The sequence below is a fragment of the Egretta garzetta genome, unplaced genomic scaffold (genome assembly GCF_000687185.1).
Source record: "Egretta garzetta isolate BGI_Z169 unplaced genomic scaffold, ASM68718v1 scaffold163, whole genome shotgun sequence".
In the NCBI taxonomy this organism is placed as follows: Eukaryota; Metazoa; Chordata; class Aves; order Pelecaniformes; family Ardeidae; genus Egretta; species Egretta garzetta.
Genome location: NW_009259308.1, coordinates 3084948 through 3104585, shown reverse-complemented (window position 1 = coordinate 3104585; position 19638 = coordinate 3084948). Strand labels below are relative to the sequence as shown.

Sequence of the window (19638 nt, the reverse complement as noted above, 5' to 3'; positions counted from 1 at the left end):
TAGAACCTTAATGTTACTGAAGTTGAGAAGTAGAGCGCCTGTGGTCCATCTCAAAACGCTAGCTTTGATGCTAGATTAGGCTGCTTATCCTCTTGAGTATCTCAAACTTTCTGGCCCCACTGTTCTAGTACGTGACCACATTCATTGTGGAAACTTTTTCCTTATATTTAGTCAGAATTTCCTGTACTACTGTTTGTGCCTGTTACCTTGGCCTTTTCCTGTGCACCTCTGAGAAGAGTCTAGGTCTCCTCCTCTCTGCAGTCCCCCAGCATGTTGGTGAAGACAGTTAAATCACTCTGTGCCCTCTCTTCTCAGGGCAAAGCAAAGCCATCTCTCTCAGTTTCTCCTTTATGTTGTGCTCTAGACCCCTGACCACACTGTTGTTCTGGCTTGGGGGAGCCCAAGAACGCTTTATATGATGACATTTTGCTGGTAGAGGAACCATTTTCTGCATTGCTTTTTATTGCTGCATTTCTGTTTTAATTAAAGTGAAAGAAACAAGAACATTAGTTTAAGTAACAGTATTTTAGAACATCTGGCTATGTAAGGTATAAGCATAACAAATAAGGTCAAAAAAGATTCTACAAGGATGAATCTGGTTTTGATCACTTTAACAGTTTCTATTGCTTCTTCTGAATTTCCTTATTCTGTTAGACTTGTGTCTATTCTATCAAGTTCGTACCTATGAATGAGCACCTATTTGGCAAAGGAGTAAGTAGGTATAAATAGCCTCTGAATTAATTTAGGCCAGTTATTAATAGTAGTATGAAACTCAGAAAAGTGAAGCTCTACAAGAACATTCCAGCAGGACTAGCCAGGAGCAAGAAAACATTTGACTGGAGATGGAGTTAGAAGAGTTTAGGTAAGAGGTTAAATGACGTGGTGGTAAGCCCTAGTGGGGCGTCATAATTCACCAGAAAAGTTCCTTTGCCTCCTATACTCCTCTGTCTCTCTGTTTTTATTCTTTAAGAACAGTAGCATAGACTGTTAGAATGTTGTTCGTCTTTCTGATACCATCTGTTTTCCTTGGTGGGAGGGAGAAACGGGATTCATTCCAAGCTGTTCCAAATGTTTTTTCCTCATTCAGGCTGAAATTCAGATGTTCATGTTCAGTTTCTAATGCGGTTCAGTGGCACTTAGAGTACTGTACTCTGGGCAGTCCTGATCCATATGTCACTTGACCCAACAAAGCTGTAATCGCCTCTTTATAGAGATAAAAAGGTCTGAGGCAGTTGCTACAAAATCAAAGGGCAGTGGTTCATCAGTGAAGCTATCTTTGCATTCCTTTGCTGGATTTACAATTTACTTCTTCTTGTGTATTGACTAAATGCTTTCCCCTAAGCTTTTGTTCAGCTTTTGTTCCAGTTCTGTACCATCTTTATCTGTTCCTACATGTCTTCTCTGTAATCATCTTGACTACTGGTGATTTTTCATGCATTTCTGGATTCTTTCATGTCCCACTCCAAATTCTCTTTATTTTCCCCTCCATTAAAATAATGGACACTTTCCTGATCTTGTTCACATAGCCATCATCTTGCCCGTCCTCATTTTTAGACCAATGTATTTTTTTCAATAGGCAGCTGACAATCTGAGCACAGTGATATTCTTTTTTTTTTTTTCCCCAGTCTGCAGTTACATGCCTTCAAATCAGTGAACCTCACCAAAAGACTGAGAAACTGGCTCTGACGCTTAAGCCTGTACTCTTCAGAACTTTTTCCTGGCTTTTGCAATGTCTTCTGCAGAAGAGTTTTCTGCAAGTCCCTCTCTTGCATGACAACACTGTAAAACTGTCAAAACCAATATAGCTGAGAGTTGGAAATATTGTATATTGAAAGTGCTTGCAGCAGTTACAGTTAAATGCCGTTCTTTATGTGCATAGCTGCTCAAGCCATAAGCAATAACAGCTCTCTTGGTGTTGTCTCATTCTCTCATGTCCTCTGATGGTGGTTTAAAAATATCCTTGCTTACCAGTCAATAGATGGAATTAAATACCTAGATTGTTATCAAAATTGTTTTGTTTCTTTTAAATTAAGTCCTGATAGGATGTTTTTTGCCCTTTTTAGGCTATGGGTGGATTGAATTTTTGTTTTGCTGTTCTAGAACTCAAAAAAAGAATGTGTATAATTAGATGTTAGCAGAATCATCTCCAAGTTACAAAGCCAACTACCAATAGTAAATTAGTAAATGCATGATTTCTGATTTCTGTATGTGCAGTGTTGTTTGGCAATCACCCGGAACTAAGGCCTTTAATGTACATAATTCAAGTGTATGGGGTGTTTTATTTTTTGATGTGGACATCCACATCCATACAGCAGCCCATTCCATTGCCTTCTCTGGGTCTCAGAAAGAGAACGTGTATAGACAAAGACTGAAAAGTGACAAAGCATCTTTCAACTGTTGAATTACAAATATGTTATAAATATTTCAATGTTAAAACATTTTGAAGAGTCAGGCAATATCAAGAGAAATATGGCAAATGCAAAAGAACACTTGAGTAGGTATTGTGGACCATGTTCTGCTATGCTGCTCATGTGGAGATATTTATCAATACATGATTTTCATAATTATCAGTAGAAATGTGGCTGGAATAATTGAATTTGAAATAAACTGATTAAATCATAAACTATCTAGATAAATTTATAAAACCTTGAGGAAAATCCTTGATTCTTTTGCTTACACAGTAAATAGGGATTATTCTGTTTGATTATGGAAAAAGATATATCAAATACTACATTAATGCAGCTCAGAAAATCTAGTTGAATCTTTCTAAAATGCATCTGCTTGAGTGTCATATTCTGAAGCAGATGAAATGATATTATTGACGGCTCCTGTAAGAATGAACCTGAACATTTTAAAATGGGATAAGGAGTATATTTTAACACCTCTACAAATATTAGTATTAATATTATGGCATACCTGTAATTTAGTCTGACCTGGGTATATCTTTTCAGTTTTATTTTGTATTAGCTTAGTATCTACTTCAACAGAATTTTGCTTTGGCTTGTAGTTGTCAAAATGATTGTACTAGTTGATACCGAGAGTTGGTACAGAGAGCGTGTCCATTAAAATACCATAGTTTTGCTAAGTCAGTCAAGGACAGGAAATTCCATATTTCAGTTCTCTCTAGCTCACAACAACGTGCCTCTAGGCCAAGCTTGCACTCCTTTTTAGGCTTCTTGTCACCAGAGCAGATTGTACAATGGAAGTTGTATGTCTGTTTTTAAGTTGCTGCCAAAAGGCTATCACTGTTTATATACGGCTAAGACTTAATTTATCAGGTGGGTGGATGCTAAAATATTGCTTAGTTCTTTGTCCACATTTTTTTAATCTTGTTTCAGGCTGTGAGAAATTACATTGGACTTTCAGCATTCATTGTGTTTGCTCAGGGGAGGTATCTTAGCCCTTGAAGAATGTCTGCTGAACTAAATGAGCTGAGACAAGAAAAGACCTTATGTTTTGTAAGAGTGAATGGTTAGCAATTTAATTATGACCACCAGACAAAAGCATGCATAAGCAAGGGAAATATAAAAACACCCAAAGAAAATAATTGTTGCTGAATGGAAAGAATGTGCCAAAGTGCTTGAATCTTCCAGAGCTTCCAAAGCCCTCCATTAAGAATCAAGCCCTTGTATTTCTTGAGTGGAGCAATTTGGTACAGTTCTGGTTGACGATCCCAGTTTACAATGAAAGTGATAAAATTCTCTTTAGAAAGTCATTGCTAAGATTGCATAATTGGGCATTAAAGTTCTGATTATACTTTACAAACTCCAGGACTTTGTTAAAAACCTGACATTCCAATGTACTGAATTTCAGTGTTTGACAGCTCAGCTGTGAGAATTTTTTTAGAGAACATTTGTACCATAAGAACAGCATGTTAATTGACTAAAAAAAACTGGGACAGATTAATCATGGGAGGGAACGCGATACTTAGGAGAATGTAGTTCTAGAGCCCTCTGCTGATGAAAACCTTTAGAAATACAGTTCTTTTCAAATGCCCTTTTTTGAATGGCCTGGCTTATTCATTCCATCCATTTCAGACCCCTAACTTCTGGAACAGATCTGCACTCTAAGGTGGCTTTCTTGCAGTGCTGACCAGGGAGGAGCCTAAAGGACAAGCTTGCTCCAGATCCTGGACTTCCACGTGGCCAAAGATGAGGTGAGGTGCATCTGCTTCTCGGTGTTAGCAGGTGTGTCTCCAGGCGTATTATTAGCATTTGAATTTTGCAAGGATGGCAGTTCTTATTCAGGAGTGGCTGTGGTGGTAACAAAAGTTACGTATTCAGCAAAAAATGATCAGAAAATCATAGAATCATAGAATGTTTTGGGTTGGAATGGACCCCTAGGGGTCATCGAGTCCAACCCCCCTTCAGGAGCAGGGACACCGCTAACTAGATCAGGTTGCTCAGAGCCCCGTCCAACCTGGCCTTGAATGCTTCCAGGGATGGGGCCTCCACTACCTCTCTGGGCAACCTGTTCCAGTGTTTCACCACCCTCATTGTAAAGAATTTCTTCCTTATATCTAGTCTAAACCTACCCTGTTTTAGTTTGAAACCATTACTCCTTGTCCTGTCACAGTTGGCCCTACTAAAAATATTGTCCCCCTCTTTCCTATAGGCCCCCTTTAAGTGCTGAAAGGCCACAATCAGGTCTCCCTGCAGCCTTCTTTTGTCCAGGCTGAACAAGCCCAGCTCTCTCAGCCTGTCCTCATAAGAGAGGTGCTCCAGCCCTCAGATCATTTTTGTAGCCCTACAAAATGGCTGAGTAGTATTGATTTATGCATTGAAAGAGTAGAGAATAGACATGAGCTAGAAAATTAACCAACGGAGTATATACTCTAACAGCTTATACCTTCCCCGCAAACATCGAAGCAGTGTTCTGCAACCTGCCTTTTTCTTTTTGCTTTTCAGTGTTATTGGTTAAACACAAGCACAGCATGCCTTATTGCCGGGAGTGGTTTTAGTGGCTATATAAGAGAATGGAACAAACCAAATAGACATCTTTGTTTTCCATGATGCCCCTAAACATATATATTACCCACACTGCATTGTAAACCTGACTTTTGAGGTGTTCCAGTGTCTAAAATATTATACTGACCATTGTCTGCAGCATTTTCAGAGTGACTGATCTAAGCTGATAAGACTCCTTGGACTTTGTTATGGAGTTTACATCCACAAACTGTTGAATGGATTAAATTTTTTATTTATTTATTGTTAAAAACAGGAACTGGGTTTGTGTCAGGCAATCAAAGGCCTTGTTTCTTGTTCTCTGGGAACATTTGAAACAAAAAGACATCTGGTGGGGCTTTTCTCAGATTTATCATTTAATTGGAGAAGAGAGGAGCTGTCCTAAAGTAGCCCTTAAAACTGCCTTTTTCTTGTACAAGTGGTAGTTACTCTCAGCCGTGTGTACATTAGGGCAAGGCACAGCTAACAGACCGTCACAGTTCTGCAGCTTTGCTCTGGGGCTGAAACGGACTGGACTGGTTATGCTGGGTCTGCAGTGGGTTGGTAACTGCAGTATTGTCAGAGAAAGCCCCACCACCACTACCGCCTTCCACCTTTGTGGAAGATGTTGATTTAATTTCTGTCAGTGAGGCTGTTCTGAATTCATTTCAAGATGATGGGGCAACTGACACTGACAAAACATGTTTAAACCACGAATGGAGAAAACTGCAAAATGCATTTAACTGTAAAAAACTGGGTTACTGAAAGAAAGTGAGAATATGCCACCCACAAATTTCCTTAGGGAAGTGAAATAAAATTTTAAGAAACCGTTTACCAGTAATACATTATATGATGATAATGTTAACAAAAAGATCATTCTTTTGATCTCTGATGGCTGTGTAGACAACCGTAATGTTGTAAGTCTCCTTCTTCTAGTTACTGGCAGTGTCCTTTCCAACTCCTCAATATTCTTTGTATGTGTTTATTAAACTATGACACTTACTCATGAAAAAATCAGCAGGCTCATTTTGCCATGGCATAATTAACTTTTTCCAAGAGTGATATATCATTTTTGCATTGGTCCGCATCTTTTCTTCTCTTTATTTCTTGTTACGTCTGCCTTTATTTTCCCAAGATTGCTTCCTGACATAGGATTTGAACCTTGCAAGATTTTAAGAAGTCAGTGTGGTTGGACAGAAAGAGAATACTTTGCGCAGATCTTTCCTGTGAATTCATATTAAAGGTTCATAGTTCTGCTATTACATAATATAGTCTTTACTGAAATGAAATGAACTTTTTCTAGTATAAATACATTTTAAACTCTGAAGATGAAATATGCAATTCCCCTGAGTTCTGGAGGGTTTCAATGAAAGGTTACTTCACAGCTCAAGGCTAGTGATGGGGCTAGTTGGTGTTGAGTGGAAAGGGCAAAATTCAGGTTTTATTACTTGATTCTGGCTAAAAATATGCAAGAGAGAAATGTGGCAGCTACCACATACATTGAAATATAGAAGAGAGGTACTCAGGTATCCATGGGTAGTGAGGCATTTATAGAGGTAAATGTCTGTTTAGATGTAAAATTGTATTCTCATATTCAAGCAACCGATTTTCATGTGGGAATTACGCTTTTCAGATTCACTTGTGCTGACGTTTTGGTATACAGATGCAGGCTTTTGCATTTTCATAATCCGATTTATGAACATACATACAAGTATATTACAGTATGAATGCATTAATGGGTATGGTAAAACAAATGGGGAGCACTGAAAAAAAATTGTATCCATAGCCAGGAAGGAGGATAGAATAACAGGGGAAAGAAGAACTGGTGGACAATAGAAGGATTTTATGTTTTTCTTGGCAAAATTTAAGATCTTCTATAGAGAGAAGGGAAAGTAAGCAGGGGGGGAAGGTTTTTAGTTGCCAGTGAACAATGATAATAACTAAGTTGTGTGTTTGTGCAATTCAGTTGGAGAATTTGAATGTTTGTGTAGGAACTTACAGAAGAGAATAATTATGTAGTAAAGAAAGCCAGCATGATTACTGGAAATAGTTGCAATAGTGCATAACTTAAAAGGCAGATGCAGGGGATTGGGGGGTTGAAGGAAGGAGGATGTGAGCTAGAAGAGGGGCCTGGAGGTAAGACCCGTGGTTGGGATGTGAAGGGCAAAAGGGGATGTATAAAGGTGAGTGAATCAAGAACTCTGTTAAGATCAGGAAGGGAGGAGAGGATGGGGCAGATGAGAAATTATTGCTGGTAGACAACTGGAAAACCAGAAAAGGCTGAAGAAGCTAGGTGACCACTGGGGAATAGGTTACACAAAATATAGAAAGAAGGGTATCAGGAGATGTTGAGAAGATAAACAAGAGATCAGAGAGTTAAGCAATACTTCTGGCACTTCAGTCACTTGGAAAGTGGAATAGTTGAACTAGGTGATGGCGAGGCGAAGTCAAAACACTTCCTATCCGAGGAGACTGCAATGAAGATGACAATCAGGTGTCAAAAAAGTCTTCGGATGGACTATACCTGGCAATATCACCCTGGAGGGTGGTAGGAAAAAAGTGTCTGTTACAGGGCTGTTCAAGGGGAACAGTTTGATAAAAGGTCAAGAGGAGGCATCTGGGAGCGTCATGAATAGGAAGGGAGAAGCCCAGAGCTGCCTGCCAGTGCTGTGATGCGACACGGAGTGCATGCTGAACTAGTCCCTGTTACAACAGTCAGGGAGTGTTTTAAGTGAAGGGATCTACATTGTTGTGGCACTGCCAAATTCCTGTTTCTGTCTGGCCTTCATGGCCCAGTTTTCTTTGGTGCAAGAAAAGAAACTGCAGACAAGAAGGAGTGGAATGGTGCACAAGCAGATTTCATTCTGGTGTAGAACTAGGACATAGTCTGCATCCTGAAGGACAGACACAGTCCTGAGGGCTGTGGGCTAGACTGGACCTCATGAAAAATACAAGGAATAGTAGAAATATTCACAGGAGCGGTGACCTTAAGGGACAGAAACTGTCTCAAAGTAGTGTTAAAGTGGTGGAGGAGGTTGGCAAAAAAACTCGCGTGGAATCAGAACTGTATTCTTTTAATGATTAAAAAATTTCTGTTTTTCAAAAAGGAAAAGGTTTTTGAAAAAGGCTTGTGGCTGGATGTGGACGTTTACCGTGAGGAGCAAGCAACATGGATTTTCTAGGCAATTTATTATAAGTATTTCAAATGTAACTGTGTTTTGGAAATACAGATGTCTAAACAAATAGGTGTTCTGACATGTTGAAAAAGAACTTAATCTCCTTCTGGTTTGGACTTCAGTAACATCCACTCCAATGTGACCATTTCATACATGTGCTGAGCAAGGCAGCAGTAATAGGCAGTAAGAAAAAGTTCCCTTGTCCCAGCATATCTGCCTGGGTTCTTTCAGGAGATCAGCTTTCATTGTGAGACATCGTTGTCACTTTTAATTAAAACTTCTTTTCTGGCTGCAGTTTGTAGTTGCACATTATTATCTCTGGAACTTTCATTGTGCAAACTCAGCAAAATGCATACAGTTTTCCTGTAGTAAGCTCCTGCTAAGCTGATTAATATGTCAGGAATAATGCAGATGGATTGTGGTGTAAACCGCTGAAAAGTAATTGGGTATTCCGTATGATCCTTTTCCTCTATGAGGAAGAAAGCCAGACTTAATTAAAGTTATATAGCTCGTATTTAAATACCAATTTGTGTAGTTGATGTATTTAGCAGGTAGATTATGTTTTCTGTACTGTTCCTTTGGATAGCGGTTCTAGCCATCACATGGGCAGCAAAATCCATTATACCACAAAGCAAGAAATCAGGCGTATTTCACACTAAATTTCATATCAGATAATCTTTTAAACTAAAGGATTACTTCAAGAAAAGCTGAAACACATCAAAGATCTAAGTTTAAATGTAAATTTCCCAGTTCCCAGAAAGCATGCTTTCCAAAGGAGGCCATTTCTCATCATAGTCTACTGGGATTCTCTCCTACTTAAATGTCTGGAGGGTGGGCCATCAAACTGATTGTAATTTCTAGCAATTAAGAGCATAATTATTAATTTTCAGCATGTGCTGCTACTATGCAACAAATTATTGAAATTCTGTCACTTCTTGTATAAAAAGAAACTGAACAAAACTGGAGTTTTCCTTAAGTTTATGCAAAGTTTATCCTTATCCTTAAGTTTATGTCTTTAGGGAGAATAAATTAGAGATCTCTTTTTTTAAAAAGAAACAACCCCAACAGCTTTTTTTGCTGTCACTAAACTGTCTTTGTTGGAATTGTCATTGTCTATGATTAAGATCATCCAAAAAACATTTACTCAGAAAATCTCACTTAGGAATTTTAAGGCAAGACCAATAGTAAGCTTGAATTGAAATAAATTCTTATCAGAAAAGGTAAAGATTGGGTCCTGTGTCTCGGGGGGGGGGCAGGGATTAAAGGTCTGGTAATTCAAAACTAACTGATATTTTGTAGAAATAATTCTGTCTTAAATTTTACTTTACCCTTTTTGAAAATTTCCCAAGTCTCATAGTGGTCAAGTCATAAGTGATATCCCAGATCTTATAGCAAAGATAGAGAAACTCTGTCATTAATATTCTTGGGAGACAAAAGGTAAGGTTGAAATCTGATTATTCATGCTTGGTTATTTTATTTTAGGATTAGCAAAATCTAAATACGAACTTGAATGCAGAATCTTATAATGGCAATATAATGAAGGGAATTCAATTATCATGCATTAAATGGCATTTCTAGGTAAGATATGCTGGTTATCATAGCATTTCTGTGCAAGAAAACAATTCAGATATTTCACACCCCTCTTTTTGATAAGACAAATTCCCCTTTGGAAGCATTCTAATAATTCTGCTATTGTGACTGCCTTTAGAACTATAGGTTCTTAATCTTTTCAGGAAGATTAATGAAAGCTATTACAAATGGCTTATACAAACTGAATATCTAAATTCCTAAATTTGAGTTACCGATTAGAACATAAAAGCGGCATGCCTGACTCCTTCACCTGGCTCAAATGTGAAATTTCAGTAGAATATGCTTCTTGCTTCTAAACAGGATATGTTAAAAAAAATGTGTGTGTGACTTCCATCAGTGTCACAGGCTGCCATGCAGGTGTCATACAGATAGAAAGGAATTGTTCTTGTTTTAGAGGTACCCAGGGCTTTTTACCTCATACTCTCAACTGAAAGCAGAGTGGCAAAAGACTCATTGCTTTGACTCAAAAATTTTCTGGTCTCCAGCCTTCAAGACCAATTCAAGCACTCTCGTTCTTGTGTGAGCATCTTCCTTAGAGGTTCATGGCTCTCATTTGCTGGAGTGTATGGGGAAAGCGCTGACCCTTCCGTAAGGGAGGCTGCATAGGACTGATGTATCTGTAGTACGTCACTAGAGAAACCCCCAACTTCAGCAGCTGGGTAACAGGAGTAGTTGAGCATGGATAAGCAAAGTTGTGTATTTGTTTCCAATGAAGTTTTGTAATGTCTTCTGCATCTTCAAGGGAAAAAAAGCAAATTTTATAGGTGACGTACGGTTTTAAGGAAGAGGGATGCTGATTTTTCAGTCAAAGAATAAGCAGATTACATTTCATCAGAACTTCTTTTTGAATTGACAAATTGTGAGAATTTGAAAAATAGCAGTCACTGCTGATGTAAGAGCTTTACATAACCATAATTCTCATGTCATGGTATTAGGGCTATAGACAAAAAGTCTTGACTAGAATAAAAACTACAAAATGGTATTAAGAGTTATACATCTGACTAAGCAAAGAAATAAATGATTAAAAACTCACACAGAGTTTCATGCAAGACAGCGCTAAGGTGATGCCCACAAAGCTGGATATAATAGAAAGGTGAGCAGCATATTTAAACACTAAAAGATGAATTAGGAGGGCACAGCTCGTATATGCAGATACATTCCTTCTACATTTAAAAAAAAAGTCTAAATTTTTAATAGTGCTGTGTTTCTAATTGAAAAGTTATACTGAAAATTAAGATGACTCTGAGAGCTTTGAAGTTCCCTAATTATTTCAGTGACCGAGACTGAAACTGGACACAATGTAGATCATCTAAACAGCACACATAATTAATTCAAAGAGAAGAAAGAAAACAAAAGAGTATGTCTGGCCAGTGCTAAGAGAATATCAGTGAGGGAAAGGGTTTTGGCTGAAGCAAATCTGAGGGTTGTTTTGTGGTTGGTTTTTTTTTTTTAATTGCAACCTTATGCTGAGCTTTGTTCCATTTCATATGCATTGTCCCTATTATCAAATCTCTTTCAGCAGAGAAAATATAACATGAAGTCTGGCCTACTGGAAGGAACTGGAAAACTCCCAATGCCTTCCTAAGATTGGAGGAGGGATGGGATATTTTCTGTGCCTTCAGCACTCATAGAATCACAAATCACACTCAGTGCTTCGGAAGAGGCTTCTGCTTCACTGAGCAAGTGTTCATGGGATTTGAAGAACATGTGGTACTACCACCCAAAAGATGTGGTTTAAAGAAGGGTATGATATCAGGAAAAGAAATAGTAGCTGAAGAGTTTGGTCTCCAGCCTCCTTCTGTGATAGGTCACCTGTGCCGTGCCCATGTTCAGGCCAGCGCTGTGCCCCGAGAGAGCCGGATCGCAGTGAGGGGACTTGTCAGGGATGAGTGGCCTTGGCTGGGTCGCGGGGGTGGGTTGAGGGTGTCCTCTTAGGAGACTTCAAGTGGGATGGGTCTCTCAAGGAACTGCTGTCCGCTTGCCTCACTCCTGGAGTGATGAAGAACCTCTGGGAGAACCAGAAGGGGATGCTGGAAACTGTGATTGATTTAGTGATTCATGTATTTGTGATTTCTAAGCTTGATAGTATACTCACTGTGAAGAGCCAACATATTAGCATATTAACGTTGTTGATTATGCTGATAATAAGAGAATGAAAAAAGGAACAGAAAAATCATCACTTATCTGTGATGTATGACAAAGAAATCAGTGAAGCGAATTGTCTGCTGCTTTGAATATAATTAATATTTTCTGAACCCTCTGGCAAATGTTACCATTATTACTCATTTCAGCCATTCAGACTTCCAAGTTCTTTATTTTCAGGATTTCTCAGTAACTTTCTGGCACTACCAGATCACTTAAACTTTGCAATTTCTTGAAGTGATCTGAACGAAATTTCAAGACTATGAACAATTTTGTTTGATACCTTGTCAGACAACACAGGCTCGTCCTACAGTACTTACTACATGTTGGTTTTCTTCCTGTTTGAATTTTGACTCGGGCCATTGACTATGGCAGTGCATCAGGGAACTAAGACCTCCCTGAGATAAGAACACTTAAATTAAGTGTTACATCAAGAACTTGTTTGGTAGAAAAATTAAATCCAGAATTAATCCATGCTGAAAAATTGAAAATGAAAAGCTGATTTATACTGCCAATTATACAGAAGCAAATTCTGGAGGTTTTTTACAGGAGCATTTTAACTACCTCTTTTCTTCATATATCTACTTGACACTTTAGAAAAAGATGTCAGAAAACTATTGTTTGCTTCTAAGAATTAAAATCGCCTACAATGATTTAAAATAGTTTTTAGTGAAGACTTTCAAGGCCTTGAAGAACACATATACATGGAGCAGCTGCTCTGTAGTGCTAGTCATGTTAACACACAGCAATCCTGTGGAACTTGTAACAGGAGAGTATGCTTAAGGCTGTGTGAAAGTAATCAGTCCTGGTTGTGTAGCTGAATAAAATTGTATAATGTTAGTGTCACTGTTATTTCTCATCTGTCTTCACTCAGATTGTTCTTTCAGCAGAATATGCTGGAAAAGTTACACCTGGTACTTCTTTGTCAGGGCAAATCTCTATCTTCTACAGGCAACCATTTTTTACAATTATGTTTGATTTGATTATTGTGAAGTCTAGACTATGAAGGGATATATAGCATTCGTTTAAAGAATGAGCTGCATAGAATTCAGTAGTACCCATCATTTTAGGAGCTGGTTTCCTTATGGAAACAGAATGATTCTTGTCATGCTTTATATAAGCCAGTGAGCCCAATATAAACCAAAGCTTCTGTGAATCACAAAGCTTTTTTTAATAGCATTGCCAATGCTTTCTACACTGTTTTTTTTGGTGTTTGGTTTTTGGGTTGGGTTTTTTGTTTGTTTGGTTTTTCTAGCATGTGTATAAATATATGCATTCAAAGTTTTGCAGGTCCAAGATGATCAAGAGAGTTGACTTCACAATTACAGTCAGATCTTTCACATACGGTATTTGGGAATTCTTATTTTAAATGCACTACCAACAAGAAATTGCATGGATTCCAAAGGCAATTTGAAACTAGTTTTTATGTTACAGCTCTTGCAAATTGCTTGCCCAATAATTGCCGCTTGCTGATTGTTGTTACTGGTTATTTAACACAGTTAATGGAAAAGTAAAGCACAGTGAAGATAATACTTTGCACATTTTAGGATAAAACTAAACTGATTAGATAAAAATATTTTCAGAGAGATACATCTTTTTTTAGCTGTGTTTTTTTAAGCAAATTTTAATTACTTTGTGTGGGGACAAAAGGAAAATGGCTATATCTGATGATGTGTAGGCCCATTCCAGAGGAAAAAGCTTCTGAGATGAAAAAATAAAATATTCTATCTCGTCTTTTGAAAAAAATTGCTGCCTCTCCTGTTCTTTCAAGATACTTGAAGTTTTGAAGTTTGTCGAGCTATTTTGTTCCATCTTTAAATCAGAGTTTGGTGAGCCATTTTCGTTGCCTCTGTCTTTTAAATAGGTAAAGAGAACATTTTCTCTTGTGATTACTGAGAAACAGGGATTAGTGGTTTTACTGCACAAAAGATCCATTAATTGAGAAGAGATTAGATTTTATTGTAATTAATTTCCATAAAACTACTGTTTTTCTGGGATTAAGAATTTCCTCTATAAGAGAATAAACTGCAGATAATGATAATGAGATGCTTGCATGAAGCTGATAAATAGCAGTTTATATTTATGCTTCTTTCATATTTTCTTTAATTCAAGAAAGACTATCTTTTTTAAAAAGCATTCAAAAATCAGGTCATAACATTTTTAAGCTTTTGTGGGGAAAAATGTGTTTGTATTTAATTTTTTCTGAATTGTTGAGAAATGGAACATTACAATTTGTTATGAATGCAGTTGTATGAAATTATTAATTAAGATGTTAATAAATTTCCTTAAGCAGAATTGCAAAAAAAGGAAAAAAGGATTTACATTCCATCCTCGTTCGAAAAAATTCCCCTGTTCCCACTGCCTTTGCAGGACAGTCTCTGTAGCTTTCCAAGTTGCAGAGCATTTCTGTATGTGGTCTGATGAATTTTGAAAATTTAGTGTTCGTACATGTGAGACTGAACAGACAACTTGAAATTTCTTGATTTTTTGACTGTGATATAAATCTTTTAGAGTATATAGTCTTTAACATAGAGCATGTGACACGTGGTAAGCAATAGCCTCTAATACTCAGCTATGGAGAGTTACATTTCTTTCACTAGTTTAAATGGGGAAAAGTACTAAGCGCTGGTGTTTCTATGAGGAAGTAGGAAGACTTTCTGTATCACTTACAGGGATTAAGGAATTTTATAAAGCAGCAATGTGCATGGTGACTCAACCTCCCAAAATTGGGAGGTTGGCTTTTTATTGACTCTGACTTAAATTTTGTTCCCGAGGTTCTCAAGTAGCAATCCTCTTACAGTAAGTAACCAGCAGAACAAAAGAAAAGCTTTATGAAAATTATGAAGGAATAAAATGTAGGTAAGAAAAGTGTAATTACCAAAGCTGGAATTAGTCCAGGGTAGGAATTAATAATACTGAAATTAATAAAGAGTTTAATTACCATTAGTCCACAGGGCATGAAATTTTTCTCCTTTCAGTTGTACCACAGGTCCTTTAATTCTGTACTGGTGCTTTCTGAAATGAATGCAAAGAACAATATAAATCCCAGGGGATTTTTTTACAGGTTTTTCAGCATTTTTGTTTCGTTTCTTTTTAATTACAAAGGGCAAATATTGAAGGAGACTATGGACACATGCAAACCCACTTATCAAAATACGTTTAAGTTCGTACTTCCCCATGGCCATTCTTCCAGCAAATGTTCTATAAGCAGCAGTCTGTAGTGGAGTTACTTCATACTAATTTTTCTCACAAAGTCTTAGCAATGTGCTATAATTCAGGTTCAAGTACCTTTCTTATTCCAGTATTGATCTTTTCTTAAATACAGATTGCTCATCTGTCCAAACCACGTTCTGGTTTGGTTTTGGTGGGTTTTTTTTCCTGAAGAGGACAGTTCCGATAGATAAGCAGTTAATCCCCTCATCCTAATTTATCATGACAATCTGGTCTTACAATAGCTTTTGAGGAAGGCAAAGTAATTAAATCACTTTTGTTTATCTTCTGCATTTTTTTTGTTCTAATTTTTAAAACAATTTTCTGTGGAATAGGAAATTATAGATACTTTTATGAACGGTAATAATGGAAACACTTTTGTTTACATAAACAGAAGAAAATACTATTTTAAAAATGTTTTTGCTGTTATAATTGTTATTTTTAGTGCAGTTCTATCACTTCACTATCTGTACACTTTCTAGCTTTCTATTATACTGTTATTGTTCTGGGTTTCTATTAAAATGAAACGCAGGGTTTGTTTTATGTGTGTATGCCTACAGTAGAGGAGAACAATGCAAAGTTAAGTGCTTTGTAATGCCTATGGGAAGAATGTTTTTCGGAGTAGTTTTTGAAGTACATGTCACTGTTCAATTGTTCATTATCTTCAAATGGCTTGAAAAGCTACAAATAATTTGATATTCCAAGGCCGTGTATTTTTATTGTGTGGAGGTTTAAAATATGCAGTTGCAAATGCTGCTTCCTATGCTTGAATACAAAGAGGCTGTGTGGCTTGATAGCTAATTTCATTTTTCTTGTGAAATACGTATTCTGTGACTAATGCTTTTACAGTTTTGGTCTGTTTCGATCTCGTATTCAATACTCTATTGGGGAAGATTTCTGGAACTAAAGATGCAGTGCAGATTGGTGTCAGTGGTTGTGCTTCTGTAGCCTGTGCTCAGATTCTGGGAATACTGGCAAGGCAGAAAGGTCAGGAGGCAGCGAGGTGTTTGTGCTGTCCTCCTTGTGGCTGGGTCCTGCAGCTGGCTCATTTCCAGCAGGGACTTTTTGCCCTGCTACGTACAGGGAATGCTCCTTCAGGAGTGGGAGGGACAGGACAGGCTGCCTCAGCTGGGCACCCCAGTCAGGGGAACAGGGCTGGAAGCTGCCTGCCACTGTGTGTGTCACATCCTTTCCCCTTGGCCCCTTCTGCAGCCCTGCTGATGTTGGCAGCTTTCTCTCGTCATTGCTCTGCCTCTTTTCCTTGCTGCTTCCCGGGTGTGAAGGTTTGCTGAAGTCAGCTGTTGCTGCAACTGCGGATGATCCTAGAGCCAGGTAGAACGTGGTGCTACTTTAAGTAGCAATGGCCAAAGCCAGTTTCAATATCCAAACACAGACTTTCCGAGACGAGATGAGCTGATTGCATGTCATGTGCTATGCTGGTGGGAACAGATATAATGAAAAAGATTTGGAGAGGGCAGGTAACACAGCAATTAGGAAAAAAAACTGATCTGAGAGAGAAACGAGGGCCATTCTCCTACTGGACTTGCTTTAGGGCAGAGCTTTGGGACTTTTCCTGCCTTAAATAAAAAGTGACAAATGCAACATTTTTTGAAGTTGAGAAAGCTATAGAAGTAATTTCCTCCCAAATGGGTTTGAAATTGACCAACAGATTTGAGGCTGCAAAGGCAATAGCTTATTTCCAGTGGAAAAATAGGTGCTATGTTAAAATAAACATTTCTTTATCACAGGAATTTTTGAGTGCCAGGTTTAGCCACAGTGTTGAGTATGAACTCTGGGGATCTAGTGTTCCTGGTGTAAGGGTTTTAAATGAAGAACATTTAAAATCAAAGTTCACATAGTACATTCGAGTGGCATGTGGCATCCTTAAATTTTAGCTGTGTGGTTGTTTGTGTTCTGCAGTGGACTATACTGTTGTATTGAAACAAAACTTTTAGATTTTGTGATTTATTAGCTTCTTTTTTCATACCTATAAGTGTTCTATTTCTACATTTTCAGAAGTTTATGTACACTGTGTTATGCAGTTCGTTGCACAAGCTGACTGTAATTAAGATACAACTTTTATGTTACACCCACAAAGTTGGCATCTGGTCAAGCCAAATTACAGAATTACTATACCCTTTTATCTCTTTTAAGCTTTACCCTTAAGCCAGAATCAGCCAACAGAAAGCCTGTCATTGGCACTGCCAAATGAATAACCAGCTGCACTGGTTTCACCGTTGTTCATTTCAACATCTCAGTCTTGAGAACATGAAAAATCAGTGTTTATTCTGACAGTATTCGTGTGCTCATCTCATTGGGATTGCTTGAGGCAGATTAGTTGCTAATAAAATTTAAACAAGGAAATAAAACGTTTAAGTATGTTATTTATCTCCAAAATATCAATGTATTATATGATGAAAAAGTCACAGGGATTCATGAATGGAGCATTATCTGACCAATTAAATTTTTTTATCTTACATTTGAGATAAACAATGGCTTAAGCAATATGGATTATCTCCACTGATATTTTGCATGAATATACAGTTGCTTTTTCACTAGCATCCTGTGAAAGAGGATCCTGATGAGTTTTATTTTGCTTTACTTGGACTAATTTTGCACATTTTTTTCATAAATGTAACTCAAAACCTTGTAAGTGGTTTAGAAAATGGGAGTTGAAGCTTTAGACCTTCTTGGCTTTGTGGTAATATGTTTCAGAACAGCCTGATTTATCTATAGTCATGTTAAAATAACTTCTAAAAATGCCAATATCTATTCCAGATTTAGAGACTGCTTGACATGTATAAAATCTGCTTATTGAGTGTTCTCTCAGTTCAAAAGTAGCTAAAGTATTTTTATTCCACTGAAAAATAGTAGGATACAATTGTGCAAACTGTTACTCATATGAGTTAGAGGTGCTCATACAAACTGTGTATGCAAGGAGGCTCCGCAGAACTTGGCATATAGATTAGAAGTTAGGGAGCAGACTATGGTGAAATTTCCCATATAATACAAGAGAAGCAGGAGTTACAGGAAAACGGTCTGGTTTTGGGTTACTTTTGTTCTAGTTTTATAACCAATTAAGTTTACATATCCTTTTCTTTATTCATCGGGTTGAAAAGACAGTGAATATACTCCAGGAGTAACTGTGCAAAGCTAAGGAACTCTGTTGATTTCGGAGAAATTGGGTATAATACAACGGGGCATTTGTCAGGGCAAATGACTCTTGACTGACTTGATGACCAAATGACTCCGGCTGATTCACTTCAGTGACTCGCAGTCCAAACTGAGCAAGGGACTAAACCATGGAGTACAAATCTTGTCCTTCTATACTTTGTCTAAGAACGTGTTCATATGTGTAGGATTTACACAGCTAATTCTCATCATTAAAGCAGTAGCTGTGGATGGTCTTGGAATGTTTTCTTCTGTCCCAGTGTAGGGGAACAGATGATGTATTGAGATTGCTTTTTGTGATTACGGTGGTAAATCTCACTTTTTCATGTTTTATAGAAAGGTAGAATAAGAAATACAGGATACAGACTACAGATACCCCCTAGGAAAAACTGTATTTAAGGGACGACAATCTTGATAATAATTCTAAAGAAATAGTCTCCAAAATGTTGATAGTTTCAGAAAACTGTTTTTTCCCCTTTTCCTTCAGTATGCTGTTTGGAGATGACAACCAAAAGGAAAATTATCGGCCGCTTGGTGCCCTGCCGGTGTTTTCGTGGTGAAGAAGAAATCGTCTCAGTGTTAGATTACTCTCACTGTGGCCTACAGCAGGTGCCAAAGGAGGTTTTTAACTTTGAACGGACATTAGAGGAGCTTTACCTAGATGCCAATCAAATTGAAGAGCTACCTAAGGTAACCAGTGTTCTGCCTGTAATACAGATGTCAAAACTGTGTTCTTAAATGTGTATTCGGCATGTGCTTCAACTCTGAAATAGAGCTTGCTCTTGACTGGGAGACCTGCTTGCTGTGGGAAGAGTCATGGCTATTAACTCTAGAGATTCAATTACATTTTTACAAATTTTTTTTCCGGTCTTCTCTGAAGAGCCCAAACAGATGAGACACCATTCTTGCAGATGGTACTGCGTGGGAAGGAGTAGGGCCACCTACTTCTCCTTGCTTCATAGCACAAGAACAGGGGGCAGCCAATGAAGTCTTAAGTTGTGAAATTAACAGTTGTTCAAAAGAAGTACTTCTTGCACAACAAGTAATTAATATGGCGTTTGATACCTTGACCAGGAGTATGCTAATATATGGGGTAGATGATCTCACATTTGGATCTTCTGTAGCACTGCTTTTAAAAGTGGGCTCTTTGTCAGGATAAGCCATTTATCCTTGTGGGAGAAATGCCAGTACTATCTGACTAATATTTTTATAACTGCAAATGAGGTCCTGCAATAAGATTACTTTAGTTATCCTTCCTATGTAAAACTTCTTTTATAGTTTCTTTAAATCTGTTCTTCTGTTGATTAATGTTTACTGTAAGGAATTAAAACTTACTGTAAATGAAGCGTTCTGTAAACAAAAGAGGGCAAGGTAGTGGGAAAACCAATTAATAGTAGGTGCTAGCT

The 19638-nt window shown here is 37.7% G+C and overlaps 1 protein-coding gene across 1 annotated transcript in view; it reads left to right on the top strand.

Moving 5' to 3' along the window:
* The first annotated feature begins 18733 nt into the window (after positions 1 to 18733).
* LRRC7 (leucine rich repeat containing 7) overlaps positions 18734 to 19638 on the top strand; it is a 101870-nt gene continuing 100965 nt past the window's right edge. The window contains exon 1 of the mRNA XM_035891795.1: positions 18734 to 18922. Coding sequence (XP_035747688.1) covers positions 18734 to 18922 — 189 coding nt within the window. The remainder of the gene's footprint in view (positions 18923 to 19638) is intronic.